General features: G+C 42.0%; 1 protein-coding gene across 3 annotated transcripts in view; it reads left to right on the top strand.

The window, feature by feature from the left end:
• Positions 1–26,134, top strand: part of Chchd3 (coiled-coil-helix-coiled-coil-helix domain containing 3) — a 256,512-nt gene that overhangs the window by 70,407 nt on the left and 159,971 nt on the right. For all 3 annotated transcript variants that reach the window (XM_017592526.3, XM_017592525.3, NM_001106588.1), the window contains exon 4: positions 24,862–24,979. In XM_017592526.3, the coding sequence (XP_017448015.1) occupies positions 24,862–24,979 (118 nt within the window). The remainder of the gene's footprint in view (positions 1–24,861; positions 24,980–26,134) is intronic.

Here is a 26,134-nt window from a genome sequence, read left to right as displayed (position 1 = left end):
CTCTATTCCTCCATGTCCTGTGCTTGGACTGTATGGTGTCTTCAGTAGTTGGGATTCACCTTTAAATTCTGGGCAACCACCAAGGGCAGCAGCAATAGCCTGTCTTGTTTTGGGAGTCTCTTGACTATTCTGATCAACACCTTGAACAGAGATTCTCATGCCTGTTACTGGGGTTTATTGCATAGTCTATTGCATTTCAGAGTCATTGCCATCTCAAGTGGCATAACTCTTCTAAATTTCTCTCTTTCTCGCTCTACCTCCTTCCTTCCCTCCCTCCTTCCCTCCTTCCTCCTCACAACGCCCCTTCCTCCCATGTAATTTTTGTTAGACACAGAACACCCTGACTCCTTGTGGCTTTCTCAAACACCGCAGTGTCGTCTGTCTTTCCTCCTTTTCTTTCCCTCAGTATTGTCTTCTCTCCCCTCCTCAGTTAAAGCCCTCTGCAATTTTCCATTCTCCCTTGTTTGCAATTGTGTCTGGCCATTTTCCTCCTAAGAGACACTTTAACCCCTTTTGGGGGTCCCATTTTCCTTTCTTAGTTTCCGTGGTGATTCCTAGGTATAGACTCACTTCTGAAGAGTCCAAGCTAGGAACGTGGCATTTGTCTTTCTGGGTCTGTGTTACCTCACTCAGTACAGTATTTTCTAGTTCCATCCATGTACCTATAGTTACATGATTTCATTTTTCTGAACTTTTAATAAAGATCTTATAATGAGCAGCTGTAATGAATAAAGTAAGAGCTGGTGAGTATTTCTTGAAGTTTAGGAAGAAAAATTTCTAACATATACCTAGGTATATGATTGGCTTTCAGTCTCAAGCCATGTGCTGTCGGGGCTTCAAGATTTTACTAAGAGTTGCTTGAAGAGCAGTATTCTGATTAAGGTGTCTGTAAGTATAACTCAATGGATTTCAGGGTTATGGCATAAAAATATTTTAAAATGTGTATTAGTTTATTATATTGATCATAGCTAAATTAGGTTAAATAATACATTAGAAGTTGATTCGAAAAGATTCTTTTTATTTTTCTAATCTACTTTTAGAAAATGGAAAATTGCATATGTAGTTTGCATTTTATTCCTATTAGTACTACTCTAATATGTTGAACTTAAAATGCAAGTTAATTTCATAAAAATATCGCAGAAACAAAGTAGCTTTGTGCAGTGCCTCTTTCTATTTCCTAGAGATAGCTATAGTTAATTTTCTGTGTCTTCTAGCCATTTTCCAAGCATTTTGTTCTTCTGTAGTATATGGTAGAGAATCATCATGAAGGGTGCTGAGAGAGATTTCAGGGGCTGGGGATTGCTTAGTGGATAAAGCATTAATTATGTAGGTGTGGGGACTAGAGCTTGAGACCCAGCCTGGGGCCTGTTGGCCCTTCTGTAACCCTAGCCCTCAGGAGGATATGATGGGGTAGGGAGTGGGGATTGGGGGCTTAAAGGGGGAAGTACCGGCCATATAGACTAGCCACAAAGGTGAGACCTGTTTGCAGGAAATAAAGTGGGGAGGGATCAAGGAAGCCACTCTACATGAACCTTGGAGCGCCACATGCTTGCATCTCTCTGTGCACCAGACACACGTGCACACACATACACAGAGAAAAGAAGATTTTGGCTTGAGGGGGATAAAGTGTATATACATAGTGATGCCTGCTTTGTCTGCTGTTCGTACTAGAACAGTCCATTTACTAAATCTGTGTATTTACAGAGGCACCACCCACCCATCGTGAACATCTAGCCTGGTGCTTGGGAGGCATCGATTAGTACTACTGGGCTTGTACACCAATTCCTTCAGTCTTTTAGCAGTGACTTACACTGAATGTGGTGCTAATTAACATTTCATCCATGATCAAGACTTTTGTCAAAACATTTTTTTAAGTGTTTACAACATAAAATTTGAAGTATTTTTTGTATGTATTTTGATCAATTATTGATATAATTGCAGACCTGGTTAAAGTGAAATAGACTGTATTTAACTAATAGTGCTGTTACTGTCATGATATAAAGGTAGGAATGATGGTGTAATTGTGGGAGAGTCAGCTTGTTTTAGTAGAACGGTCTGCGCTCTATCCTAGATGTGGTAAACTAAGTAGCAGAGCAGCATCTCCCACAGATTGTCCTTTTCTGATTCCACAGTTATTTTGTAAGCTATAGAGAGAGTATGTAACGTGTACATTTGTCCTCATTTTCTCCATTATCATAAGATGAAGTGACACAATGTAGGTGTTGTCTTTGCCCACACTCTGGGTGGTGCCTCATGGCTGTCGATGTTCTGGTGAGGTGAAGGCTTTCTGCAGCACCCTCCTGGAAGCTTGTATGCCCAGTGAGTGGTATATTGGCTCTTCTTCTTTTCTGTTATGTTGGGGCTGGTATAAACTGTCACTGTTTTCACCTTCAAGTGTGAAAGCTACTGGCTTTGCTAAATCCATATTGGTTATGTTGTGATTATTGACATGGCCATTGTGAAGCAGAAATAGAGGTGAGTATTGGACTTATCTTCCAGGTCCCATTAACTCACACTAACCTCTGTAGTCCATTCAGGAATATTTAAAAAGTCCCCTCACAGCTCTGTGGTTTTAGGTATTACTGCGCTGACTGCAGTAAACCCCGTTCTTCTTACTTTTAAATATACTGTTCGCAGATGAGCCAAGGTCACTAGTGAGTGGAGACCACCCGTTCCTTGGTTTAGATTGACATATTGAACCAGTTTTGTAGAGTGGTACTTTAGATTAAGTGCTTTTCTTCATAGAAGATGTGGAGACAACTCATTTGATCTGAACTTGGTACTTTACTACACTTTCACACATTTTTTTTTTTAAAAAAAAGAGGAATAATCAAATTGACATGTTGCACAACAGAAAGATTTTTTTCCAGAGTGTTTTACTGTAGCCTATCCAGTACTGTTTCTGCACTAATCCCCTGGCCCCCACCTCTTAGCACAGATATGTGAGTCCCTCGTAATTTAAAAATTCTGATAAATGACACTTGATAAATGGCATGATCCTGTGAATATTGATAAGTACTAGAAATTCAGTTGGTAAATCTTCAATTCCACTCCTGAGACCCCATTTCTGAGTTTAGGTTAAAGGTTTGCCTGACTTCTATGGTCTTTTTCTCATGTCTCCTGATAACTACGGTGATTTCAAACCACATTTTTCTTCTGCATCAAATCCAGGCAGCACTCTACATCATTAAATATTAAACCTTATATTCAAGAACATTATTCACTCATTAATATTGCATTGCAGCCTAAACTGCATTGTTCAAAACATTTTAGGATGTTGTGCAAGTCTGTCAAAATATATTAACAAACTTAGTCATGTTGAGCTGAACAAAATATGACAAAGTGTTTGCATCACAGGCATGTCGTGGGTTTTATACAACCCAAGCGTTTTGTGTTGAGTTTCTTGGAAATTGCTGTAAAGATAAAGTGTATTGCACTGGAAGCCAGATGGAATGAATATTCATCTTTCCTGTAACATCTGCTATACATCTTAATGAAATGTATACTCATTCCTAATTTTTCTTCCTTGATAATTATTTATTTAGCAGATTATTTTAATTGGGACATACATATGTGTTGGTACCATTTTAGCTGGGTGTAAGGTGAGAGTGTCACGCTCAGGGACCACTTTTGAAATCTGCAGGGTGGTCATCGTCTGCTTGGAATCGGAGCAGGGTAGGCCTCCTTTGAACTGTGGAATAGCCAGGGACCTTCTGATATTTGGCAGAGCAAGGAAGTGGCTAAGTTTAAACCTTAGCCTTTGTGACACAATTTGTTCTGGATTACTGTGATCACATCTGGTTTCTTGCTTTTCTTTATACTGTTAGTCATGGTGAGAAGCCATAATATCCTTCTGAAGGAAGTGATGGGAACATTTTTGTATCTAAAATAACTCCCTCTCTCATTGTTAGTAAAGGGAAGGAGGGCTTTTCCCATCTCTTTAAAGAAAATTCCAGTGCTGAAAAGTGAGAACATTGACGAGGGGAATGTGCTGTTTTCATGGGTGTGCTCTGGCGGTACTAAGTTTATGAGTTTTATCTGAAATGTGATTATATTGATTACTTTATTTTTTTTAGCAATTATTAATATTTAATGGGGGAGGTCATTATGAGAATAGGGGTTGCTTGTGAAGTATACAAAATTTTTTGATGGAATGTCGGTTATGTGATGTGGATCAAAATCAAAGCAGGCAGCCAGTGGGCTCATCTTGAACACCTACAGCTGTTATTTCAAAAAGGGTAGAAATGGATATTGTGAAGTAAATAATGAAGGTGGCATAGTGGATTCCTGCTGGGCCAGCACTAAATTATTCATTTTGTTAGTTTAGCTAACATGGTTCGTGCTGCGTGGGATTTGAGTACTATGTCAATGACTAATATTGCATAATTAAAAAGGCTCGGTTCCTCAGGCCTGGAATGTAGTGGAAATTTAGAAATGATTGTTAACATCATGGAAACACACTTTTATTTGTGTAAGTAGATGGTGTTTACTTAGTCATTCTGAAGGTTTTCAGATGTTGAGTGTGTGTGACACATAGGCAGTGTGCCCCAAGATATTGTTAGTGCAGCTGATCTCCAGCCCCGTCCTGTGGTTGGCTGCACTCCACTGTGTTTTCTTCCTGAAAGGCTGTGGCATAGCAAATGGTCCATTTTAGAGGCCTGGTGAGCACAGTCTTTCTCATGACAACATTACTGTTCTTTTCTTCCTTAGGAGTTGTGTCGCGGGGTTGGGGATTTAGCTCAGCGGTAGAGCGCTTGCCTAGGAAGCGCAAGGCCCTGGGTTCGGTCCCCAGCTCCGGAAAAAAAAGAAAAAAAAAAAAAGAGTTGTGTCGCTGATTAGTGAGGGCATTTGAAAGAGTCTTTAATTACTCAGTTTGGGGGACCACATAGGCACTCATCTTTTCAAAGACAACCTCAGCATTAATTTATTACATTCTCAATTTTAGTCGTCGTTGGGCGGTAATACGGATGTAACTGCTTTTAGTTTTGGTGTAATGGTGCGCACTGTATCTTACAGACACCGTAATTGCCTATACTTTTTGTTTTATGGTGTTTTTTCTTAGCGGGATTTTTGCATATAGGGTTGTATTGTGGATGGTTCTTTTTAGCAGCAATCTTGGCCTTAGGCATCTGTGAACGAAAAACGGGGGGAGATACATTATTGTCACCTGTCACCGTGTGATGTCAATCACTGTGCTTGCCTCTGCAGGTGCATGAGGGCAGAGTGAAAGTCCAGACTGTAGACCTGGGAAAATGCGTGCAGATAGAAGGCTTTAGTTAGGGCCAAGACCAGCTAACTGAAGCCGGTCTTGGAATCAGAACTGAACACCCTTGGAGTGTCCTTCTTGAAGCATTGGGTTTCATACAGACAAGATCTGACACAGTGACCTTCTTGTCTTTTCTTTTGAGTCATAAATCTTCAGTATGAGTTCTCCCACATATTTACCTATGTAATTTTGAGCCATTTGTTTAACTTTCCAGCTTTGTTTTCTTTGGGTCTGAAGTGGGAGTGCAGCTCCCCTGGGGGATTTTTATGAGAAATGAATGAAATTGTGTATGTAAACCTGTGAAAATGTCTGGCATCAGGAGGTTCTTCATAGTTAGCAGCTATGTTAGTAGACAGTGTTATACATGTAAAGTATGTATGACTTATAACTTAAAAATTGTGCATGCTACAGAGCACACAGTGAACAGAGTAGGAGTGAAAAGACCACACAGGTCTGGCATATTTTATTAGAACACATTTAAATCATGTTTTGTGAGAAGCTCAGAGCAAACCCTGGGTGTTAAGCCCTATCTCCTGCAGGTTGACTCATGTCTGCATGCTATAATCTATACTTAAAACAAAAACAAAAAACAAAACTTGGTGTGTACTATAATTCAGGCAACTTTTTTTTTAAAATAAAGTCTTTGATGTTGAATTGTATACAATAATTTTTAATTCTTGAAATACATTTGTAATTGAACTTTTGAGTCAGAGATAGAAATGCCAAGTGAGGATATAGTGTAATTCCTGTGTCTGACAATACTGTGTTGTAAACTAAGATTCGTTAAGAGGTTAAACTGTATGTTAATTGCACACGCAACCACATTGGTATTAATCATAATGGAGTAGTCAGAGAGATGCCTCGGTGGTCGTGAAGGCGTACTGCTCTTGCAGGAGACCCACATATGGTTTCCCAGCACTCAGGTCAGGATCACAGATGCCTGTAACTGAAGGGAACTGACACGTCTGCAGGCGCCTGCCCTCAGATGCACATACCCTCAGAGAGACGCAAGCACACGTTAAAACCAAATCTAAGATAATCAGGAGTGGAATGCTTTGGAAGATGACAGTTATGCTAACGGCCATGATGGTAGTGTGGCTTCATGGGTGTTTACTTATTTCCAAACGCATAGAAATGTGCAGCTTTTTATGTCAGTCGTACATTAAGTGGCATGGAGAAAGAGAAACCCTGGTGAGGGAATGAACTGGAGTGATCCTAAAGAGGTAGTAGGAACAGTTGTAAGGAATTCCACTTCTTTCTTTTTATCTGCATACCTCTACCATCTCATTTCATGTTTAAGGTGAAATCAAAATGAAATCCAGAACATGGTTTGGTGCTGCATTCAGATCAATGCATTTTTATTAGATTTTTTTTTTTTTTTTTTGATGTGGATTCAGAGGGACTACTAGAAATACAGCATCTGCCAAGGAATGACTGGTTAGCTGATGGGCAGTGTCAGGGAAGCCTGAAAATTGACTGCTATGGCGCAGTACTAGGTACCTGCGTTGTCACTGTGCTTCCTCTGTGTGCCAAAGTGACTTCTACTAGACAGGGCAGTTGGCTTAGGGCTGGATAGACCTGGTCAGCACTTCTCATTTTTCCAGAGGGTACAAAGTTAAACATTTGAGGCCATCTTTCTTCAGAAGAGACTGATGTGGATTAGAGGTTCGTGTTTAACTAGTGAATCCTAGTGATTGCATTGTGCCTGATGATTTAAAATTTGATTCGTAAGAGGCTGCTTATCCTTTGTTGAAGGGGATTCAGAATTAGTTTTGCAGTGTATGTTTCTTGGGAGAAGGTTTGTCTTGTTTTCTTACACAGCTTCATTAGGTATTTGACTTTTAGCTGATACCTTCCTTTCTTCACTTGGTTGTCCTGTGCCCTTATAATGTACCACGCTGCTGCCCCGTCCCGTGGAACATTGCCTTTGTATACACAATGACTCCACAGTGCACTGGGGCCTGTGCTAGACCACAAGTTTCTTTTTAGAAAAGTATAGGTAATAAAAAAAAAGATGATATACAAAAATTATTTTCATAAGCATTAGTTTTCAGTGTAGGCCACTCCCATAGCCAGATCAACTCATCCAATCTTTATTCTTGTTTTATTTTGTTTGATTGAGGGGCTCATTCTGTCATGCAGGCTACACTCAAGTAGTTCTTCTGCCTCTGCCTCTGCCTCTGTCTCTGCCTCTGCCTCCCACTTTTGGAATTATGGGCTTGGGCCACCACATCTGCCATGCACACTCTAGCGTTTAATTTATTAACTTTATTCTAAAGTTTTTATTTTTTAAGGCACTCTTAAAATGTAACACTATGAGTCAAACCTTTAAAAGAGGAAAGGCCATCGTGTGTTGGGGGCTTGTCACCTCTTGTTGTTGCTTATTGTTGATCTGTTTTCTTTTTCCCCCTTTCAGTTCCTATCTAATTTCCAATTACTTCTTCTCCAAAGAGCCTGAGAGTGGGTGTGAGCCGTGGATTGGTTTTGGTGTAGCATAAGAATACACAGAGGTGGACCCAGTTTTAAGGATGCTCATAAGAGTGTGTTTGGGGTCCATCTCTGTCAACTAGTTTAGGTGGGTGTGGCATGGGGAGATGGAATGTGGAGACGTTCTCAGCTGCAGGCCTGTTGGCTGGTCACACACACGGACTGCTGGCTACCCAAGCACATGCTTCGTGGCTCTTCAGGTATCTCCAGAGAAGGTGGTACAGAGCTGGGTCTCAGCCCAGAAGTAGTAGCAGGTGGACAGGAGAAACCTACTCATCACAGTCGCCAGACAGAAGGGGGCAGTGGAAGAAGGCACTACTCAGGAAAGGCAGCTTCTTGTGGGAGGGCTTCACAGCAGCTCTCAGGCCACTGTTTGTACATTAGACTTGTTGCTGCTTGATTGTGAGGTGCCACCAGCTTTACGATGTATCCTGATTTCGTACATGCATATCATGTGTGATAGGATAGCCTGAATTCTAGAATAAGACAGGAAGAGTTGGAGTAGAGGCGATAACTAAATGACCACCTTCCCTGAAGCCGAAGGCAGACCAGAGCCTATAAATTGAAAGGCCACTTGTTATTCTAGGCTGGGTTGATGAGAAAAGATGCACACCTAGTCACAGATTGTAACAATGTTTAAAATAGAGAAGAAGTTCTGAGGATAAGAAGAGAATTGTAGAAGTTTCAAGATGGAAGGAACAGATACTTTATAAAGGAAATAGGATCTGGGCACTGGGCTTTACCTCTGCAGACCAGAAGCTGGATGATGCCCCAGCAAAAGGACTGAAATCCTGGAGTTCTGAGCGCTTCCCACCCTGTGAGGAATTAGGAAATGTCTTAATATAAGCAGCGGGTAGGTAGAATCTGTGAAGGAGACAAAGCATACTGATTATTTTTACAGAGAAACTTGATGTAATGATTGTTCAAGGGGCATTTACTAGTCAAAACAAAAGAAACAAAATTTACCAATCCTAAAGCAGTCTGTTTACCAGAGATACAAAGTGAGCCACCTATGTAGTTAACTTCCTAGTAACTGTCTAAATTGTAAAGAAATCTAAATGATTCTAGCTTTTTAAAAAAAGAATTCTTTATTTTATGTATATGAGTACATTGTAGCCGTCTTCAGACACACTAGAAGAGGGCATCAGATTCAGTTACAGATGGTTGTGAGCCACCACATGGTTGCTGGGAATTGAACTCAGGACCTCTTAAAGAGCAGTCAGTTGGTGCTCTTAACCACTGAGCCATCTCTCCAGCCTGATCCTAGCTTTTTTAAATGCTCAAATATATAATCAATGTAACATTCACGAAAGAGGCATGTTATATCCTATTGTTTCATGTCAAGTCTTTGGAGTCTGGAGTATGATGTATATTCACTACATCCTAATTTGAACTATTCTAGACTCACTGGCCTTGCCAGAGGACTGTATGCAAGGCACCTGAGAGTAGACCTGGCATGAAGAAGTCCCCACATCAGCCTTGGGAGCAATGGAAGGAGGTGGAGCCTCTGAAGTGGGGGCACCTTTTGGTTGGTGGTAGTGTCTGAGGTGGTAAAAGGTCTGTGATTTGAGGAGGGTGCCAGTGGGTGAGACTAATGACTCTAGAGTGGCACTCAAGGAGCTTGGTTCTGCAAGGTTGAATAAACTATCCTCTGCATCCAGCTGTGTGGGTGGATAGGAGCAAAGCCACCAGGTAGGCCTTCCTTTAGCCTTCCAGCTACCCTCTGACGCTCCCTAATGGAAAGTCTACCAGCACCCACCAGCGATGTAGTAATGGTTCAGAAAGTCCCAGCATGAAGCAGAGTGTAGAAGAGGGCTGTTGAGCTGAGAGTCACAGCTAAGCACCCAACACAGTAGTTCATCTTGGAAGAATAGTAAGAAAAGGAGGAAAGCAGAGACCCTCTACTGAGAGGAAGAGAAGCACCTGTGAACTTCAGGCAGTGGCTTGTGTATTTCAGTGTTCAAGATTCTTTTTTTTTTTTTCCTCTTAATTTTTTTTTTTACATTCTTTTTTTTTTTTTTTTATTAACTTGAGTATTTCTTATATACATTTCGAGTGTTATTCCCTTTCCCGGTTTCCTGGCAAACATCCCCCTCCCCCCTCCCCTTCCTTATGGGTGTTCCCCTCCCAACCCTCCCCCCATTGCTGCCCTCCCCCCATAGACTAGTTCACTGGGGGTTCAGTCTTAGCAGGACCCAGGGCTTCCCCTTCCACTGGTGCTCTTACTAGGATATTCATTGCTACCTATGGGGTCAGAGTCCAGGGTCAGTCCATGTATAGTCTTTAGGTAGTGGCTTAGTCCCTGGAAGCTCTGGTTGCTTGGTATTGTTGTACTTTTGGGGTCTCGAGCCCCTTCAAGCTCTTCCAGTTCTTTCTCTGATTCCTTCAAGAGGGGACCTATTCTCAGTTCAGTGGTTTGCTGCTGGCATTCGCCTCTATATTTGCTGTATTCTGGCTGTGTCTCTCAGGAGCGATCTACATCCGGCTCCTGTCGGTCTGCACTTCTTTGCTTCATCCATCTTGTCTAATTGGGTGGCTGTATATGTATGGGCCACATGTGGGGCAGGCTCTGAATGGGTGTTCCTTCAGTCTCTGTTTTAATCTTTGCCTCTCCCTTCCCTGCCAAGGGTATTCTTTTTCCTCATTTAAAGAAGGAGTGAAGCATTCACATTTTGATCATCCGTCTTGAGTTTCGTTTGTTCTAGGGATCTAGGGTAATTCAAGCATTTGGGCTAATAGCCACTTATCAATGAGTGCATACCATGTATGTCTTTCTGTGATTGGGTTAGCTCACTCAGGATGATATTTTCCAGTTCCAACCATTTGCCTACGAATTTCATAAACTCGTTGTTTTTGATAGCTGAGTAATATTCCATTGTGTAGATGTACCACATTTTCTGTATCCATTCCTCTGTTGAAGGGCATCTGGGTTCTTTCCAGCTTCTGGCTATTATAAATAAGGCTGCGATGAACATAGTGGAGCACGTGTCTCTTTTATATGTTGAGGCATCTTTTGGGTATATGCCCAAGAGAGGTATAGCTGGATCCTCAGGCAGTTCAATGTCCAATTTTCTGAGGAACCTCCAGACTGATTTCCAGAATGGTTTTACCAGTCTGCAATCCCACCAACAATGGAGGAGTGTTCCTCTTTCTCCACATCCTCGCCAGCATCTGCTGTCACCTGAGTTTTTGATCTTAGCCAATCGCACTGGTGTGAGGTGAAATCTCAGGGTTGTTTTGATTTGCATTTCCCTTATGACTAAAGATGTTGAACATTTCTTTAGGTGTTTCTCAGCCATTTGGCATTCCTCAGCTGTGAATTCTTTGTTTAGCTCTGAACCCCATTTTTTAATAGGGTTATTTGTTTCCCTGCGGTCTAACTTCTTGAGTTCTTTGTATATTTTGGATATAAGGCCTCTATCTGTTGTAGGATTGGTAAAGATCTTTTCCCAATCTGTTGGTTGCCGTTTTGTCCTAACCACAGTGTCCTTTGCCTTACAGAAGCTTTGCAGTTTTATGAGATCCCATTTGTCGATTCTTGATCTTAGAGCATAAGCCATTGGTGTTTTGTTCAGGAAATTTTTTCCAGTGCCTATGTGTTCCAGATGCTTCCCTAGTTTTTCTTCTATTAGTTTGAGTGTGTCTGGTTTGATGTGGAGGTCCTTGATCCACTTGGACTTAAGCTTTGTACAGGGTGATAGGCATGGATCGATCTGCATTCTTCTACATGTTGCCCTCCAGTTGAACCAGCACCATTTGCTGAAAATGCTATCTTTTTTCCATTGGATGGTTTTGGCTCCTTTGTCAAAAATCAAGTGACCATAGGTGTGTGGGTTCATTTCTGGGTCTTCAATTCTATTCCATTGGTCTATCTGTCTGTCTCTGTACCAATACCATGCAGTTTTTATCACTATTGCTCTGTAATACTGCTTGAGTTCAGGGATAGTGATTCCCCCTGAAGTCCTTTTATTGTTGAGGATAGCTTTAGCTATCCTGGGTTTTTTGTTATTCCAGATGAATTTGCAAATTGTTCTGTCTAACTCTTTGAAGAATTGGATTGGTATTTTGATGGGGATTGCATTGAATCTGTAGATTGCTTTTGGTAAAATGGCCATTTTTACTATATTAATCCTGCCAATCCATGAGCATGGGAGATCTTTCCATCTTCTGAGGTCTTCTTCAATTTCTTTCTTCAGTGTCTTGAAGGGGTCCTGCCGCTCCTGGGCCCTCCCCCATGGGAGCCCAGAGGCCTTATACAGTTTCCTCTTGGGCCAGGGATGTGGGCAGGGGTGAGCAGTGTTGGTGGTCTCTTCCGCTCTGCAGCCTCAGGAGTGCCCACCTGACCAGGCGGTTGGGTCTCTCTCTCACCGGGTCTGGGAGCAGAGAGCTGCTGCGGGCCGGGATCCGCGGGTGTGGGACTTCGGGTAAACACAGAACGTGCCTGGTCCTAGAGAAATTCTGCTTCCGTGTGTCCCAAGCTCACCAGGCAGCTTTCTTGCAGCAGAAAATTTGGTCTTACCTGTGGTCCCGAGGCTCAGGTTCGCTCGTGGGGTGCTGCCCAGGGGCTCTCTGCAGCGGCAGCAACCAGGAAGACCTGTGCCGCCCCTTCCGGGAGCTTCAGTGCACCAGGGTTCCAGATGGTCTTTGGCTTTTTCCTCTGGCGTCCGAGATGTGTGTGCAGGGAGCAGTCTCTTCTGGTTTCCCAGGCTTGTCTGCCTCTCTGAAGGTTTAGCTCTCCCTCCCACGGGATTTGGGTGCAGAGAACTGTTTATCCGGTCTGTTTCCTTCAGGGTCTGGTGGTGTCTCTGGCAGGGGTCCTGCCGCTCCTGGGCCCTCCCCCACGGGAGCCCAGAGGCCTTATACAGTTTCCTCTTGGGCCAGGGATGTGGGCACGGGTGAGCAGTGTTGGTGGTCTCTTCCGCTCTGCAGCCTCAGGAGTGCCCACCTGACCAGGCGGTTGGGTCTCTCTCTCACTGGGTCTGGGAGCAGAGAGCTGCTGCGGGCCGGGATCCGCGGGTCAGTGTTCAAGATTCTTGACATTCCTGAAGACAAACCCAGGAGGACCTGTAGTGGCAGAACACTTAGAGACTGCATTTGAAAGTAGTCTTAACAGAAGGACAGGTAGGAAAGGAAATTATCCAGTTTGCTGTCACCTGCTTTGCCAGGCCCGGCTAAGCTAGCATAGTGCCTGCATTGGTAAACTATAGTGAAAATGCTTCTAGTGTTGAGAGGGGAGGTGGGTGAGGGCCAGAGCAGAACAGCAGAGGGGCTTGTTGTTGTCCAGTAGATGGCGGCCTGACAGAACTAGGAATCCAGGGAGAAAAGGAGATAGCAAACAATATAAAGTACAAGAAAACAGGCTAGTTCAGTTATCCTGATGGTGGCTGAGCATTTCTCACGGAGAGACCCCTGTGTGTGCGCCATGCACACACAGACAGAAGCACGTGTGCTCACAAACACACACCAGCTATGTATTATTTATACCGAATGCAGTTAAGACACAGTGAATTTGTTCTAATCTTTTTTTTCTCCATCTTTATTAAATTGGGTATTTCTTATTTACATTTCAAATGTTATTCCTTTCCCGGTTTCCAGGCCAACATCCCCCTAACCCTTCCCTCTCCCCTTCTATGTGGGTGTTCCCCTCCCCAACCTCCCCTCATTACTGCCCTCCCCCCAACAATCCCATTCACTGGGGGTCCAGCCTTGGCAGGGCCAAGGGCTTCCCCTTCCACTGGTGCTCCTACTAGGCTATTCATTGCTACCTATGAATTTGGAGCTCAGGGTTAGTCCATGGGTAATGGCTTAGTCCCTGGAAGCTCTGTTGCTTGGCATTGTTGTTCATATGGGGTCTCAAGCCCCTTCAGCTCTTTCAGTCCTTTCTCTGATTCCTTCAACCAGGGTCCCGTTCTCAGTTCAGTGGTTTGCTGCTGGCATTCTCCTATGTATTTGCCGTATTCTGGTTATGTTTCTCAGGAGAGATCTACATCTGGTTCCTGTCAGCCTGCACTTCTTAGCTTCATCCATCTTATCTAGTTTGGTGGGTATATGTATGGGTCACATGTGGGGCAGGCTCTGAATGGGTGTTCCTTCAGCCTCTGTTCTAAACTTTACCTCCTTATCCCCTCCCAAGGGTATTTTTGTTCCCCTTTTAAAGAAGGAGTGAAGCATTCGCATTTTGGTCATCCTTCTTGAGTTTCATGTGTTCTGTGCATCTAGGGTAATTCGAGCATTTGGACTAATATCCACTTATCAATGAGTGCATACCATGTGTGTTTTTCTGTGATTGGGTTACCTCACTCAGGATGATATTTTCAAGTTTCATCCATTTTCCTATGAATTTCATAAAGTCATTGTTTTTGATAGCTGAGTAATATTCCATTGTGTAGATGTACCACCTTTTCTGTATCCATTCCTCTGTTGAAGGGCATCTGGGTTCTTTCCAGCTTCTGGCTATTATAAATAAGGCTGCTATGAACATAGTGGAGCATGTGTCTTTGTTGTATGTTGGGGCATCTTTTGAGTATATGCCCAAGAGAGATATAACTGGGTCCTCAGTTCAATGTCCAATTTTCCGAGGAACCTCCAGACTGATTTCCAGAATGGTTGTACCAGTCTGAAATCCCACCAACAATGGAGGAGTGTTCCTCTTTCTCCACATCCTCGCCAGCATTTGCTGTCCCCTGAGTTTTTGATCTTAGCCCTTCTGACTGGTGTGAGGTGAAATCTCAGGGTTGTTTTGATTTGCATTTCTCTTATGACTAAAGATGTTGAACATTTGTTTAGGTGCTTCTCAGCCATTCGGCATTCCTCAGCTGTGAATTCTTTGTTTAGCTCTGAACCCCATTTTTTAATAGGGTTATTTGTCTCCCTGCGGTCTAACTTCTTGAGTTCTTTGTATATTTTGGATATTAGCCCTTATCTGTTGTAGGATTGGTAAAGATCTTTTCCCAATCTGTTGGTTACCGTTTTGTCCTAACCACAGTGTCCTTGCCTTACAGAAGCTTTGTAGTTTTATGAGATCCCATTTGTTGATTCTTGATCTTAGAGCATAAGCCATTGGTGTTTTGTTCAGGAAATTTTCTCCAGTGCCCATGTGTTCCAGATGCTTCCCCACTTTTTCTTCTATTAGTTTGTGTGTATATGGTTTGATGTGGAGGGATTTGTTCCAATCTTAATAAAGGTTAAAAATTACTGGGTTAGCAAAGCTATCAAACAAGGAAATAGGAGAAAAGGTAAAAATCAAAGGTTCTTAGAGCAAAACAAAAGAAGCAGTGCAGTGACCTCAGCAGCATGGTTTTTTATAAACAACAGTCATTAGCCTTTTTGTGTTCGTCATGTTAACTCAGTCTGCGAATCACAAGGTTAGGAATCCAAAGAGTGATTGACTGCAAAGGGAGGGAAAGAGGTTTGTGCAGCTGTTCTTTCCCTACAGATGCTTGCTCTGAGCTGGCTGGAGGAGTGTGCGATGCTTTGATCTTGAGCATTTCCCACAGAGAAGGATGGCCTCAGACTATTTGAGTTTGAGGTCCACCCATTCCACCTGCCAGCTCTGTATCAGAGAGGCTACTGGTGCTGGAGGGTGAGAGGTTGCGCTTTAGTTCAAGCTGGAGGTCTTTCAAATAGAAATGAAGGGAGTATAGATTGTGGTCCCAGACTTAGTCGTGGCATGCTTTCACATCGTACTTGCCCTGGCAAATGTGTTTTGTATAAAATGAAAGGGAAGTATGAACGATGAAAAAGGCAGAATGTGTGTTTCATACACATAATGTAGTTAGCGTCTCGGAAAGCTTAGTATGCTCTTCATCAGAAAGCCACCAGTGCTGTTCAGGATGCTGCCATTTCATTCTTGTCTCCCACTGTTCACACTGCCTTCTGTGTTGCTGCCATACTGGAAGGCTTGATATCTAGTTTGTCTAGTGAGGACAGTGGTAGGAAAGTGATACCCCAGAGATGATTGCATTTGCCTTGGCTCCCTTTCTCCAGCATCAGCACCCACCCAGTAAGGAAGCTGCAGTAGGCAAGATGCAAGGGGAGGGGCATCCATGCAGCAGGCAAGCTGCTTAATAGGAGCAAGTTGTATGCTCTTCTCGCGTCTTCCACAGCACAGGACTTTGGAAGTCTTGATTCTGGGCAGTTTGATGCCGTCTTTATCTGCTCTTCAATTATCCACCTGCATTTTGGCTATTATGACAATCACTGTACACTTTAAGATAAAATCATGATCATGGCTTAAGATGCCTGTAAATATTCACTTCAAGCTAGAAAAAGAACTGACTCTGGGTCACCTAGGACAGCAGTTCCCAGCCTTCCTAATGCTGTGACCCTTTAATACATTTCTTCATGTTGTGATGACTCCCCAACTATAAAATTATTTTGTTCCTACTTCTTACTTATAATTTTCTACTCTTTTGAATTGTAATGTGAATATCTGATATGCAGGATATCTGATATGTGAACCCCAAAGGCGTCACGACCCACATGTTGAGAACCACTGCTCTAGTAGAAGTCAAAAGGGTTTTGGGTTGCAATGGACCTTTGTCTTGTATAGGAGCTTGGTTGTGAATGGTGAGGGAGATGAATACAGGAGCTGGGTGCTGTGTTTGGTGACAATACCTTGTGTCCTAAGAGCTGAATATTTTGTAAATATAAATGCAAATATTGTGCTTCTCAGCACAGTAGGTATTTGAGTTTAAAAAGCTCCCAGGAGCTGCTGAGCAGGTGGCTCTTTCTTCCCAAATGAAAACAGACAGAAACCTCAGGTAGCATTGCATCCTGTGTTATGAGGTAGTTTTCTGGAAGGGAGGCATGGAGAGTCCTTAGAGGGTGGCCACAGAGGACTGCAGTTACAGGTGTCAGCAGCTAGTTTGGGGCAGAGTTTCCTGTTCTTGTTTTTGTTTTGTTTTGTTTGTTGTTGTTGTTGTTGTTTCATCATTTCAGAGCTATGTCCAACTTTGACAATACAAGTTGAAGTGCAACTTAAAAAAAAGTGCACTTAAAAAAAAAAAGAGCATTCTTGTGAAAAGTAAGGTATTCTAGTCAGCCTTCTAGGTGTCTGAAGTCCTGGCTAGTAAGACTCATAGCTTTGGAGGTGCTAACTCATGGTTGCTTAGCTTTGTTGCTTTGGGGAGACAGCGCAGCAGGGTGGGATTGTGGCTGATAAGAGCTATTCACTAGTCATGAACCCGGAAGGCAAAGAGAGGGAAGAAGCAGCATGTCCTACTCCCCATCTGAAGACATGTTCCACAGCGATCTAAAGGACTGTTCCTAGGGTCTGCCTCTTGGAGCTTCTGCCAGCTAGGAACAGACTGTGGAGACTTAAGCTTTTACTCCAAGGGCCTTTGGAAGACATGTAAGATCCAACTTCAACAGAAAGAAACTTGGATTGTTCACGTCAAAGTGCTGTTTGAAGTAATACATCAAGACAGAGGGACAGATAGATGTCTTCTTGGTTCCTCTAGAACCAGGTCTCAGTGGTGCTAGATTTATCAGTTAGTTTTTAAGACTGTCTCTGACTCTTTCTCGGTCTCTCTCTCTCTGTCTCTCTCTCACTGTAACTTTTGTTTCGATACAGTTTTTTCTTTTATTGAAAGCATAACAGTCTGCTCCGGGTTGTTATGGAAACTGAAAGGCTCACACCTACAAGTGCTAAGATCTGTACCTGACACAGCTAAGCAGGGTAAAAATGCCACTTCTGTCTGTCATACATACAGATATTGTGTATGAATTTAGAGCTATATTAATGTGCATTCATCTACATGTATGTGTTTTGGGATACTAATTCATATACATTTCTTTCCAGGATTTGAAATGATTTGATTTCAATGCTAAGCTTGCTGTATAATTTTTTATTTGTAAAGTCTTTTAAATGGAAAATTGTATGCTTGTTCTGTCATTATTTTTAATAGTCTAATAATTAGTTCACTGATCTACCTAGCTCAGCTTTTCTAAAAGTGGATGGTAAACAAAATTTTCACTGCTAGTTCAGCATGTTTTAACAAAATATGATACATTAAAATGAAATTTATCATTACTATTAAAAGTGACCTGTGGGGTTGCCATCCTGCATTTCTCTCTGTGTTTCAGTCTTTTGGGGGTGAGCCACATTGCAGTGTTTTGTAGATCTTGTCTGTGTGTAATGGTCGGAGTTCAATTTTAGATAAGTCATTCAGTCATTTTATCTCTAACAATTGCATTTTTCCACTTATTCTCACCCATTATCTGAGATTCTTATCTACTTTCTCCAGCAGTAGAGTGGCTTTATATATTAAATTATAAAGTAATTTGCTAAGCCAGAGTTGTATAGAATTACTTAGTGTCTACCTGTATAAAACAAGTTTGACTATTTGGGAATGACCAAATGAGCAGGATTGAGCAGTATTAAGAGTCAGACCACATTGGGCAACCAGTGACACATATATGATATTGGGAAAACACATAAAAGAGTGTGTCTTCAAGTAACTGAACAGTAAAGGACTTACTGCTTTTTCTTAGTTAACCATGGGGGAGGTGCTACAATACAAACTAATTTCTGTTGGCAGCTTGTATGCACCTCCTCTCCCCCTAACCTAGGATCTGAGCTTGATAGGCAAACATCCTTCATTCAGCTGAGGTCTGTTCCAATCCTGTCTACTTCTCATTTTGAGCAAGGTCTGTCTAAATTCAAAGCCTGGCTTTGAACTTTTATTCTGTGATCCAGGCAAGGCCTTGAGCTTTACTCCTGAGCTTCTACAGCTCAGTGGCTAAGGTTACAGGTACACACCCAGGCTCCGGGAGGGAGATAGCTTTTCTAGGGGTTTAAGAAACATGGCTTTGTGAATTGGGCCATTGTGTTTCTTTCCTCTGATGTATTCCTTGAGTTTTTCTTTTGTTCAGAGTAGAGGGAGTAATGCCTCTCTCATGGAACCTAATGGAATTTGATATATAAAAAATGCCTAACTAAAGTTATTTTTAAAATTTCCTTTCCACTTCCTTAAACCCTTTAACTTCTTCAGAAGGCAATAAAGCTGGGTGTTTTTACCCTAGGACCATGTTATAGGAAGCTAGATTTTATACCAGATGTGCTAGTTGAATGTAATGAGTAATTTTGTTGGTCTTACTTAAAACGGACATTCAATAATATTCATTATAAGAGATTTGGCTGGTGTTTAGAAACTCATTTTGCAGGTATATCTTAAGTCTCTCACCTGATTGAGAATATGCAAAGAAAAGAGCTAGGTTCTGGGGCTTGAGGTGTAGGGCAGCACCAACTGGTATTTGTTTCATTAAGCTCAGGCAAGCTATCCAATTACTTAATGCAAATAAGAAAAGTTTACACTAAACTCCTACTTCTTTGCTGAAAACTCTAGAGAATTCAAATGAGGAGAGATATGTATTTAAAAGAAGGAAATTTAAATGAAACTTAAATCAGGGGCTTAATGTAGAATAATATTAGACTAGGAGATCTGAAGTAATAAGTGAGAAATGCCAGTAAATAAAAGGGGGCTGTGTTTGCTCAGATGCTTGTTCTGTTTAGTTTTGTTTTGAGATAATTCTTAAATCATCAGAGACCTAAGTTATAAAGAAAAGCCCCATTTTATCCCACAAACAGGGGCAGTAATGCGCTGCTTTGCCTTGCCAACGTGGACTTGACTCTTCTGAGAGTTTGTGGTACAATATTGCTTCTGACCTTACAGTTCCACCTGTGGCCTTGGTTTCCCAGATGTCCAGTTGGGTTGTCTCCCTGGGGAGGGGGTGGGCAGAGAAAAGGCTATGGGACAACCATCTTTCTAGTCATGTGTGTGTGTGTGTGTGTGTGTGTGTGTGTGTGTGTGTGTGTTGGGGGGTAGTGTGGAGCGATAGAAGACAGGGAGACTAGAGAAGATGTCCCACAAAGAAGTGGGCCCTTCTGAACATGTTAGTAGCTTTTCTTTGTAAAGTGGTTGTACTTTGTGACATGATTTAAATGAGTGAGTGAAAGAGGACATTTATCTGAGGAAAGAAAGGATGTCAATGAAAGTTTTTGGTGGAAGGTTTGAGAAAGGGCTCAGGGAAATTAAAATCTCCCAATATGGTGCCATTCCTTCTAAAGGTATACCATTTATCTGAAATTTTGCCTTTTAAAATAATTTGAAATAAAATAGTCTTTGCAGAGGTGATCTTAAACTTGTGGCATTCCAAAGGCTGTCACAGGACTGCAACTGAAGGAAATGCTTTCTTTTCTCAGCCCTCGATGTTTTCTGTGCCCCAGCCACTTGCTTTCCTTTCCTCCATCCATGTGGTACTATAGCAACCTCTTTAAAAATTATCATTCATAATTATGCTTCACAGAGGCAGACTGTGGTTCCTGTTTCATTCTCAGGGTTTGGAGCACTGCCCCTCACCCAGTGATTATTGAATGAATTGGTGAATATAACATTTAGTTTTTACCTCATGTTACATAGTAGAATTCTCAGAATCCTAGAAGTTATTTACTGAATGAACTGTAATTTCATGACATTTATTCCCTTTAAGATAAATGGAGAATAATATATTAAGACACGCAATGGAGTATAATGTATTAAGACATGATGTTTGCAAGCATTTACCTGTGTGGGATCCCCTTGACTTTAAAGCCGAGAAAGTTGATCTTTGTTAGATGACACCACCCAAATTCCTGTAGACCATGAGACGCCACTGGGTCCCACTGCCAGCTGCCCCAGGTGCACAAAGTTGGCTTTCCTAAGCACTTGTTACTCAGAACAGGCATTCCCTATGCTGTTCTCGTTGTGAAGGGAAGCAGGCATAAGAAATCGACTAGGAAAGAAAAGTGATTTTTCTTGTAGTTACTTTGTACTAGTCTGTCTTCAGTCTCTAAGAGTCAAAGAATTAGATGTTGATGTTCCCAGATGTTGGCCCCCTCCTCTCATAGGCCATTTAGTGTAGTCTGGATGTGCCATGTATGTGCTGAGTGCAATGTGTTGGGGGGACCTCTTAGGGTGCAGCTTGCTTTCTCAGCTGTTTCTTTTTTTTTTTTTTTTTTTGGAGCTGGGGACTGAACCCAAGGCCTTGCGCTTCCTAGGCAAGCACTCTACCACTGAGCTAAATCCCCAACCCCTCAGCTGTTTCTTTTATCCCCAAGTCTTTTGCTTTCTGTAGCTTTTGATTGATTTTTGTCTGTGGTGGGATGTGCCAGCCATTCATTCCTTACACATACATTTAACAAATGTTTGAGCATCTACTGTGGGTCAGGCAGCTGTAAGTACTGAGGTTATAGCAGTCACAGAAGTAGATAGACCACGCCCTTCCCAGTTTTGAGCTCACAGGAAAGTCAGAATGAAGCCTGTGAAAAAGCTGGACTCCCCAGCCACAACCCTTTGATCTATAATCTATCCTGCCTGAAAGATGGGCTGGGGCAATGGAGGTACAGACGTCGTGGGAGTGGCCAACCAGTGAATGGCTGGTCTAAGTTGAAATACGTTCCATGAAAGGGAAGCCAGTGCCCAATACTCTCTTTACGACCAGGAAAAGAAGTCTGGCTGCATAGCTCAGAGACCTAAGTTAGAAAAAAGAAATCAAGGCTGGAGAGATGGCTCAGTGGTTAAGAGCACTGACTGCTCTCCCAGAGGTCCTGAGTTCAATTCCCAGCAACCATGTGGTGGTTCACAACCATCTGTAAAGAGATCCGATGCCCTCTTCTGGTGTGTCTGAAGACAGCTACAGTGTACTTATATAATAAATGAATAAATCTTAAAGAGAAAAAAAGAAAAAAAGAAATCAATTCAATGATTCCTAGTCATATTCTGCTATACTCATATACTCAAATTTGGTGAGAGACCAAATTGGAGATCTCTATTGGGTCCCTCCTCTTGGAGCTTGGGGAACCCCGAGGAAGACAGGGAGAAGAATTGTAGAGGTCAGAAGGGTCAAGGACCCCAGGAGAACACAGCCCACAGAATCAACTAAGCAGGGCTCATAGGGGCTCACAGAGACTGAAGTGGCAATCACAGAGCCTGCATGGGTCTGTGATAACTTAGCAAGTTATCTGCAAATATGCTATGATTGTGCGACTCCTAATAATGGGGTCCGAGGTGTCCCTGACTCTTTTGCCTTCTCTTGGGAACCTTTTCCATTGCTGGGTTTCCTTGCCTGGACCTGATATGAGGGTTTGTGCATAGTCTTACTTGTGCTGTGTTTGGTTGATATCCCTAGGAAGCCTACTCTTTTCTTAAGGAAAACAGAAGTGAACCTGGGGGTTTGGGGGAAGAGGCAGTAACTAGGAGAAGTATAGGGAGGGGAACTGTGGTTAGAATTATTGTATGAGAGAATAAAAACAACAAGAACAGCAAACAAAGAAAAAAGAAAAAGCAGGAGACCATAGTCAGAATGTGGGTAAGTTTTTGATTCTAGAAGTTGTTGAAGAAAATTTAAAGAATCAAGCAACAGGAAAGCAAGTAAGAAGGAAAAAAAGGGTTGGGTAACAACACCAGAGGCCAAATCTGCCGTGTGCACGTAGGGTTTCTTCATATCAGAACATTCTACTTCCATGCCCTCCCGTCCCCATAGTGAGGGCTATTACTTTTATTACTTTGAGTTACTGAAATTTGTCGTGCTGTGCCAAATGCTTTATTTATGTTCAAGGTAGGTGTTAACATAACCTAGCAGAGCTCAGGGCAGTGAGCTGCTGTTGCACTGGACAGTAAGTGTAGTGCCTTGGCTTGGACCCCAAAACCTCACCCAGTGCTGTCTTCATACGCAGCAAGGTGGTAGGCCTTGTTTTCTTAAATGTTGAAGACCTTCATATGCTAATAGATTTGCTTCTTTCCTTTCATTTCCAGTACTTTTTGATCCTCTGGGTTAAGCAGTTATATCATCATTAGTAATTAAACTTGTTCTGTATATTAGTGAATCCAACTAGAAAAAATTCTTTATTAAAACTAGCTATACCAAACAGAATGATAAAATGTAGTTCTGTAGATTCGTAGTCCATGTTCACAAATAAATGTCATTTTTGAACATAAAGCACATGGATGTATGTGTGCACATGTGAAATGCCTAGCCCACTTCTTGGCATGTAGCGGGTGATCCCTAAGTGCTGTTATTTTATTTTAGTTGTTACCTAACATGTTAAACAGGCAACTTTTAAAACCGTGGTGTAGCAGTATTCTCATTAAAGTGCTTCAAATGCATAGTTTTATAATCTGGCTTGACAACCTTAGCAGTTATCAGTGGACTCGTGTGGACCACTCCATTTTGGTGATTTAGCTCCGGGATGTATTTGTGTGTCGACCTGTGTCTTTCCAGCTGCAGAATGCCAATGCGTCAGAGTCACTGGGCAGGGCTGCACTAAAAGACATTTTGTTAGACACCTACCCCATGGTTCCCGATGCCTCGATGGGAGGCGCTGCCTGCGATTTACAGTCCAGGAACTCCTTAGCTGCTTCTGCTGCTGTGTGTCCTCACTCTGAGCACCTGATCTGGGAAGGCAGTAGGATCTGAAATTATAATCCTCTGTGCGAGAGTCAGCAGCTGATGCCATGCTGTTGGGTTTATTAAATATTTTAGAGAATTTTGAGTAAGCTTATATTTATTTCTATTGGGTTTTGTTGTTGTTGTTTATTTGATTCAAGAAACAACTTAAAATGTTTACCATCTAGGGAAAGGGCATAATTCTGGAATATATTTTACAAGATAATTTTATCTGTTACAACAGTTCTAAGAATGCCAGGGTGTTAAAATGATGTGATGGTTTAAAATAGTAACAAGAGTTCTCTACTTCCTTTCAAGGGTCACTTTGATAGACTAGCACCAAGTAAAATTTAGCACTCATCATTCACACTCAGAAAATTTCACTCAGAATGACACCAACATAACAATTTCACCCCCTTTTAAAGCATAGCTTACATCTTTGGAGTATAGAAGTATTATTCTTTCAAAAGAGAAAAGGCAATCAGAAAATCTTTGTCCACGAGATTAGACTGAAATGATCTTTCATTCAGTGCTTCTGAGTGCCTTTCTGTGCAAGACATTATGGCAAAGTCTAGTGCCAAAGTCATTTGTCATTACCATATCCAGTGAGGGTATTTCAGTAGATTGTCACTTAATGTGGGTCTAATTGTGTGATGAGACTATGGATCACCTTAATGCAACTGTAGGCTTCAGTAATGGAATTAGCAGTGTGCAGGTCCTGACCCTGCCACTGCTGCATTCTTGTTTCCCTAGACCATGTCTTGAGTGTAAGGTGCCCATTGGAGGTACGGTAGGTGGGAGCAGTCATTTCAGCAGCCTGGAGCCTGCTATTCAAGGCCTATTCCGCATATGGCGATTATTGGAAGATGGAGTGATGTACTGGTTGGAGAGACCATCTGAGTGTTACTGGCTAACCCCTGCTTTTAATGTAGGATTATGAAACCTGAGATCTCAACACCTTGTTCACTACTATGTCATCTATACCTGACTTACTTTTGAGAGGAAGATGTGATAAGCCTTCATGTTTCTCACTCAAAAGGGTGGCTTGATGAGCTCTGTGCATGTGTGCATGTGTGTGGAGAGGCCAGGAATTTAGCTCAGCAGTAGCTCTCAGGAGGGCTTTCTACCTTGGGTTTTGAGATGGTGCCTGGGACCTCCGACTTGCTAGTGAGCTAGGCCAACCAGCCAGCCAGCAGGCCAGGGATCTTCCTGTGTGTTTACAAACACATGCTGCCACTCCATCTTTATGTGGGTGCTGGACACATACTCAGGTCCTCATGCTCGTGGGGCAAGCTCGCTACTTACTGAGATCTCCCAGTGATGGGATGTGTAGGTGAGACGTTTTCAGTTTTACCTGAGAACTTTGTTAAAGGCACTTTGTCAGCTGGATCAATACCTTCTCCTCTTAGAATTCTGATGTTGTAAATGTGTGGGTGGAGGCTGCAGGGATTTCTGTAATATAAAGATTTGATAGATTATGGGCCAATGTGATTTCAAATTTTGAATTTATGGCTGTATGTTTCTGCCTTTTTATTCAGTTTTTTTTTTTTAAATTTTTAACACAAAGTGATGTCAACCAGCAAAGTAATTTTTTCTATCTAGGTTATTAAATCATCTAAAAATAATTTCAGTCATTAAAATAATTAAAAAGAAAGTATTATTACCTTTTTTTGTCTTTTCAGCCTTAAGCACGCCAGGGACCTAGAAAGAGAGAAAGCTGTGGCCAATGAGCAGCTGACCAGAGCTATCCTTCAGGAAAGAATATCCAGTGAGGAGAACCGCACAAAGGTGAAGCATCTGGTGAGTCTCATCCTGGTAACAAAAGATGCCTTGTCATCCTGGGCACCCATCCCTGAGGTTGGGAAGCTAAGCTCTCCACTCTAGCTTTTAGTGTGGAGAACAGTAATGTTCCCATGACCAGGTTTTCTTGAGTTTTATATATTACAAGTAGCTGATAAAGGATGACCATCCAGGTCATTAAGGCAGGTTACTTTAGAAGTATTGAAGGCACAGGTGGTGCTTGGGGAGATTTGTTTGTTTTTCCTTCCTTGACGTTTTTGTCTCTTCTGTACTGGGCATGGGCCTGGCCTTCTTTCTCTTCCTGCTGACCATTTCCAGACGCTTCCGTGGCAAAACTCCAGGAAGGTGAGCTGAGCTTTTGTCAGCCACTCTCTAGGCCTTACAAAGAGAAACTGTCTGGCTTGGAAAAGCCTTTTAAAAGACAACCAGAATTTTTTTCAGTAAAATAGTTTTTAATTTTAAGTCTATATAAATACTTTAAAATAACCAAAAATTTAACCAATTTAAGAGTCACTCACCCATACATCTTTTCCTGACATGGTCATAGTTTACACTGGAGTGCATTTCTCTGTAATTTTTTAAAGGTTTCTTTTATATAACTTTGAATTTGAATAAATGCTGTATGTGTGCAAATATATTGGTAGATTACAGAACAGTTTTCTGAAATGTAGTTTCTATGATGATTAGTATCATCACCACTTATTAAACACGGTTTCCATTGGCAGCTAAAACTCCATCTCTTCTGGTTTAAGCCTCTAGCCTGGACTTCTCAGTCCCTACTTTTCTTCCTAGAAATATAGGCGAAGCTGTTCGGGACCTTTATTCCTTGTTAGAACACACAAGGGAACCAGTGAAATGGAACACAAGGCCTCACGTGGAGGGCTTTGAATCCAAAAATTCTTGCTCAGTAAGTAACTGAGAACTGCTGAAACTAGGTGAGAAAGAGGCTCATTTCTCTCTCCTCTGTCTGTCTCTGTCTGTCTCAGCTTAGCAGTTTCCCCACACATTACTATTAGGATAATTGAGTTTGTTCCTTTACTCTCTTTTTTAATGACTGACTTTACTACTTATTCATTATGATGGAGTACAGTGTGGTAAGTATCCCCATGTATACAGTGTGTCTGATCAAATTAGCAAAGTGGTATTTCCTCCTGA

Source organism: Rattus norvegicus, chromosome 4 (assembly GCF_036323735.1).
Source record: "Rattus norvegicus strain BN/NHsdMcwi chromosome 4, GRCr8, whole genome shotgun sequence".
Taxonomy (NCBI): domain Eukaryota; kingdom Metazoa; phylum Chordata; class Mammalia; order Rodentia; family Muridae; genus Rattus; species Rattus norvegicus.
This window is presented reverse-complemented; position numbering and strand designations above follow the sequence as displayed.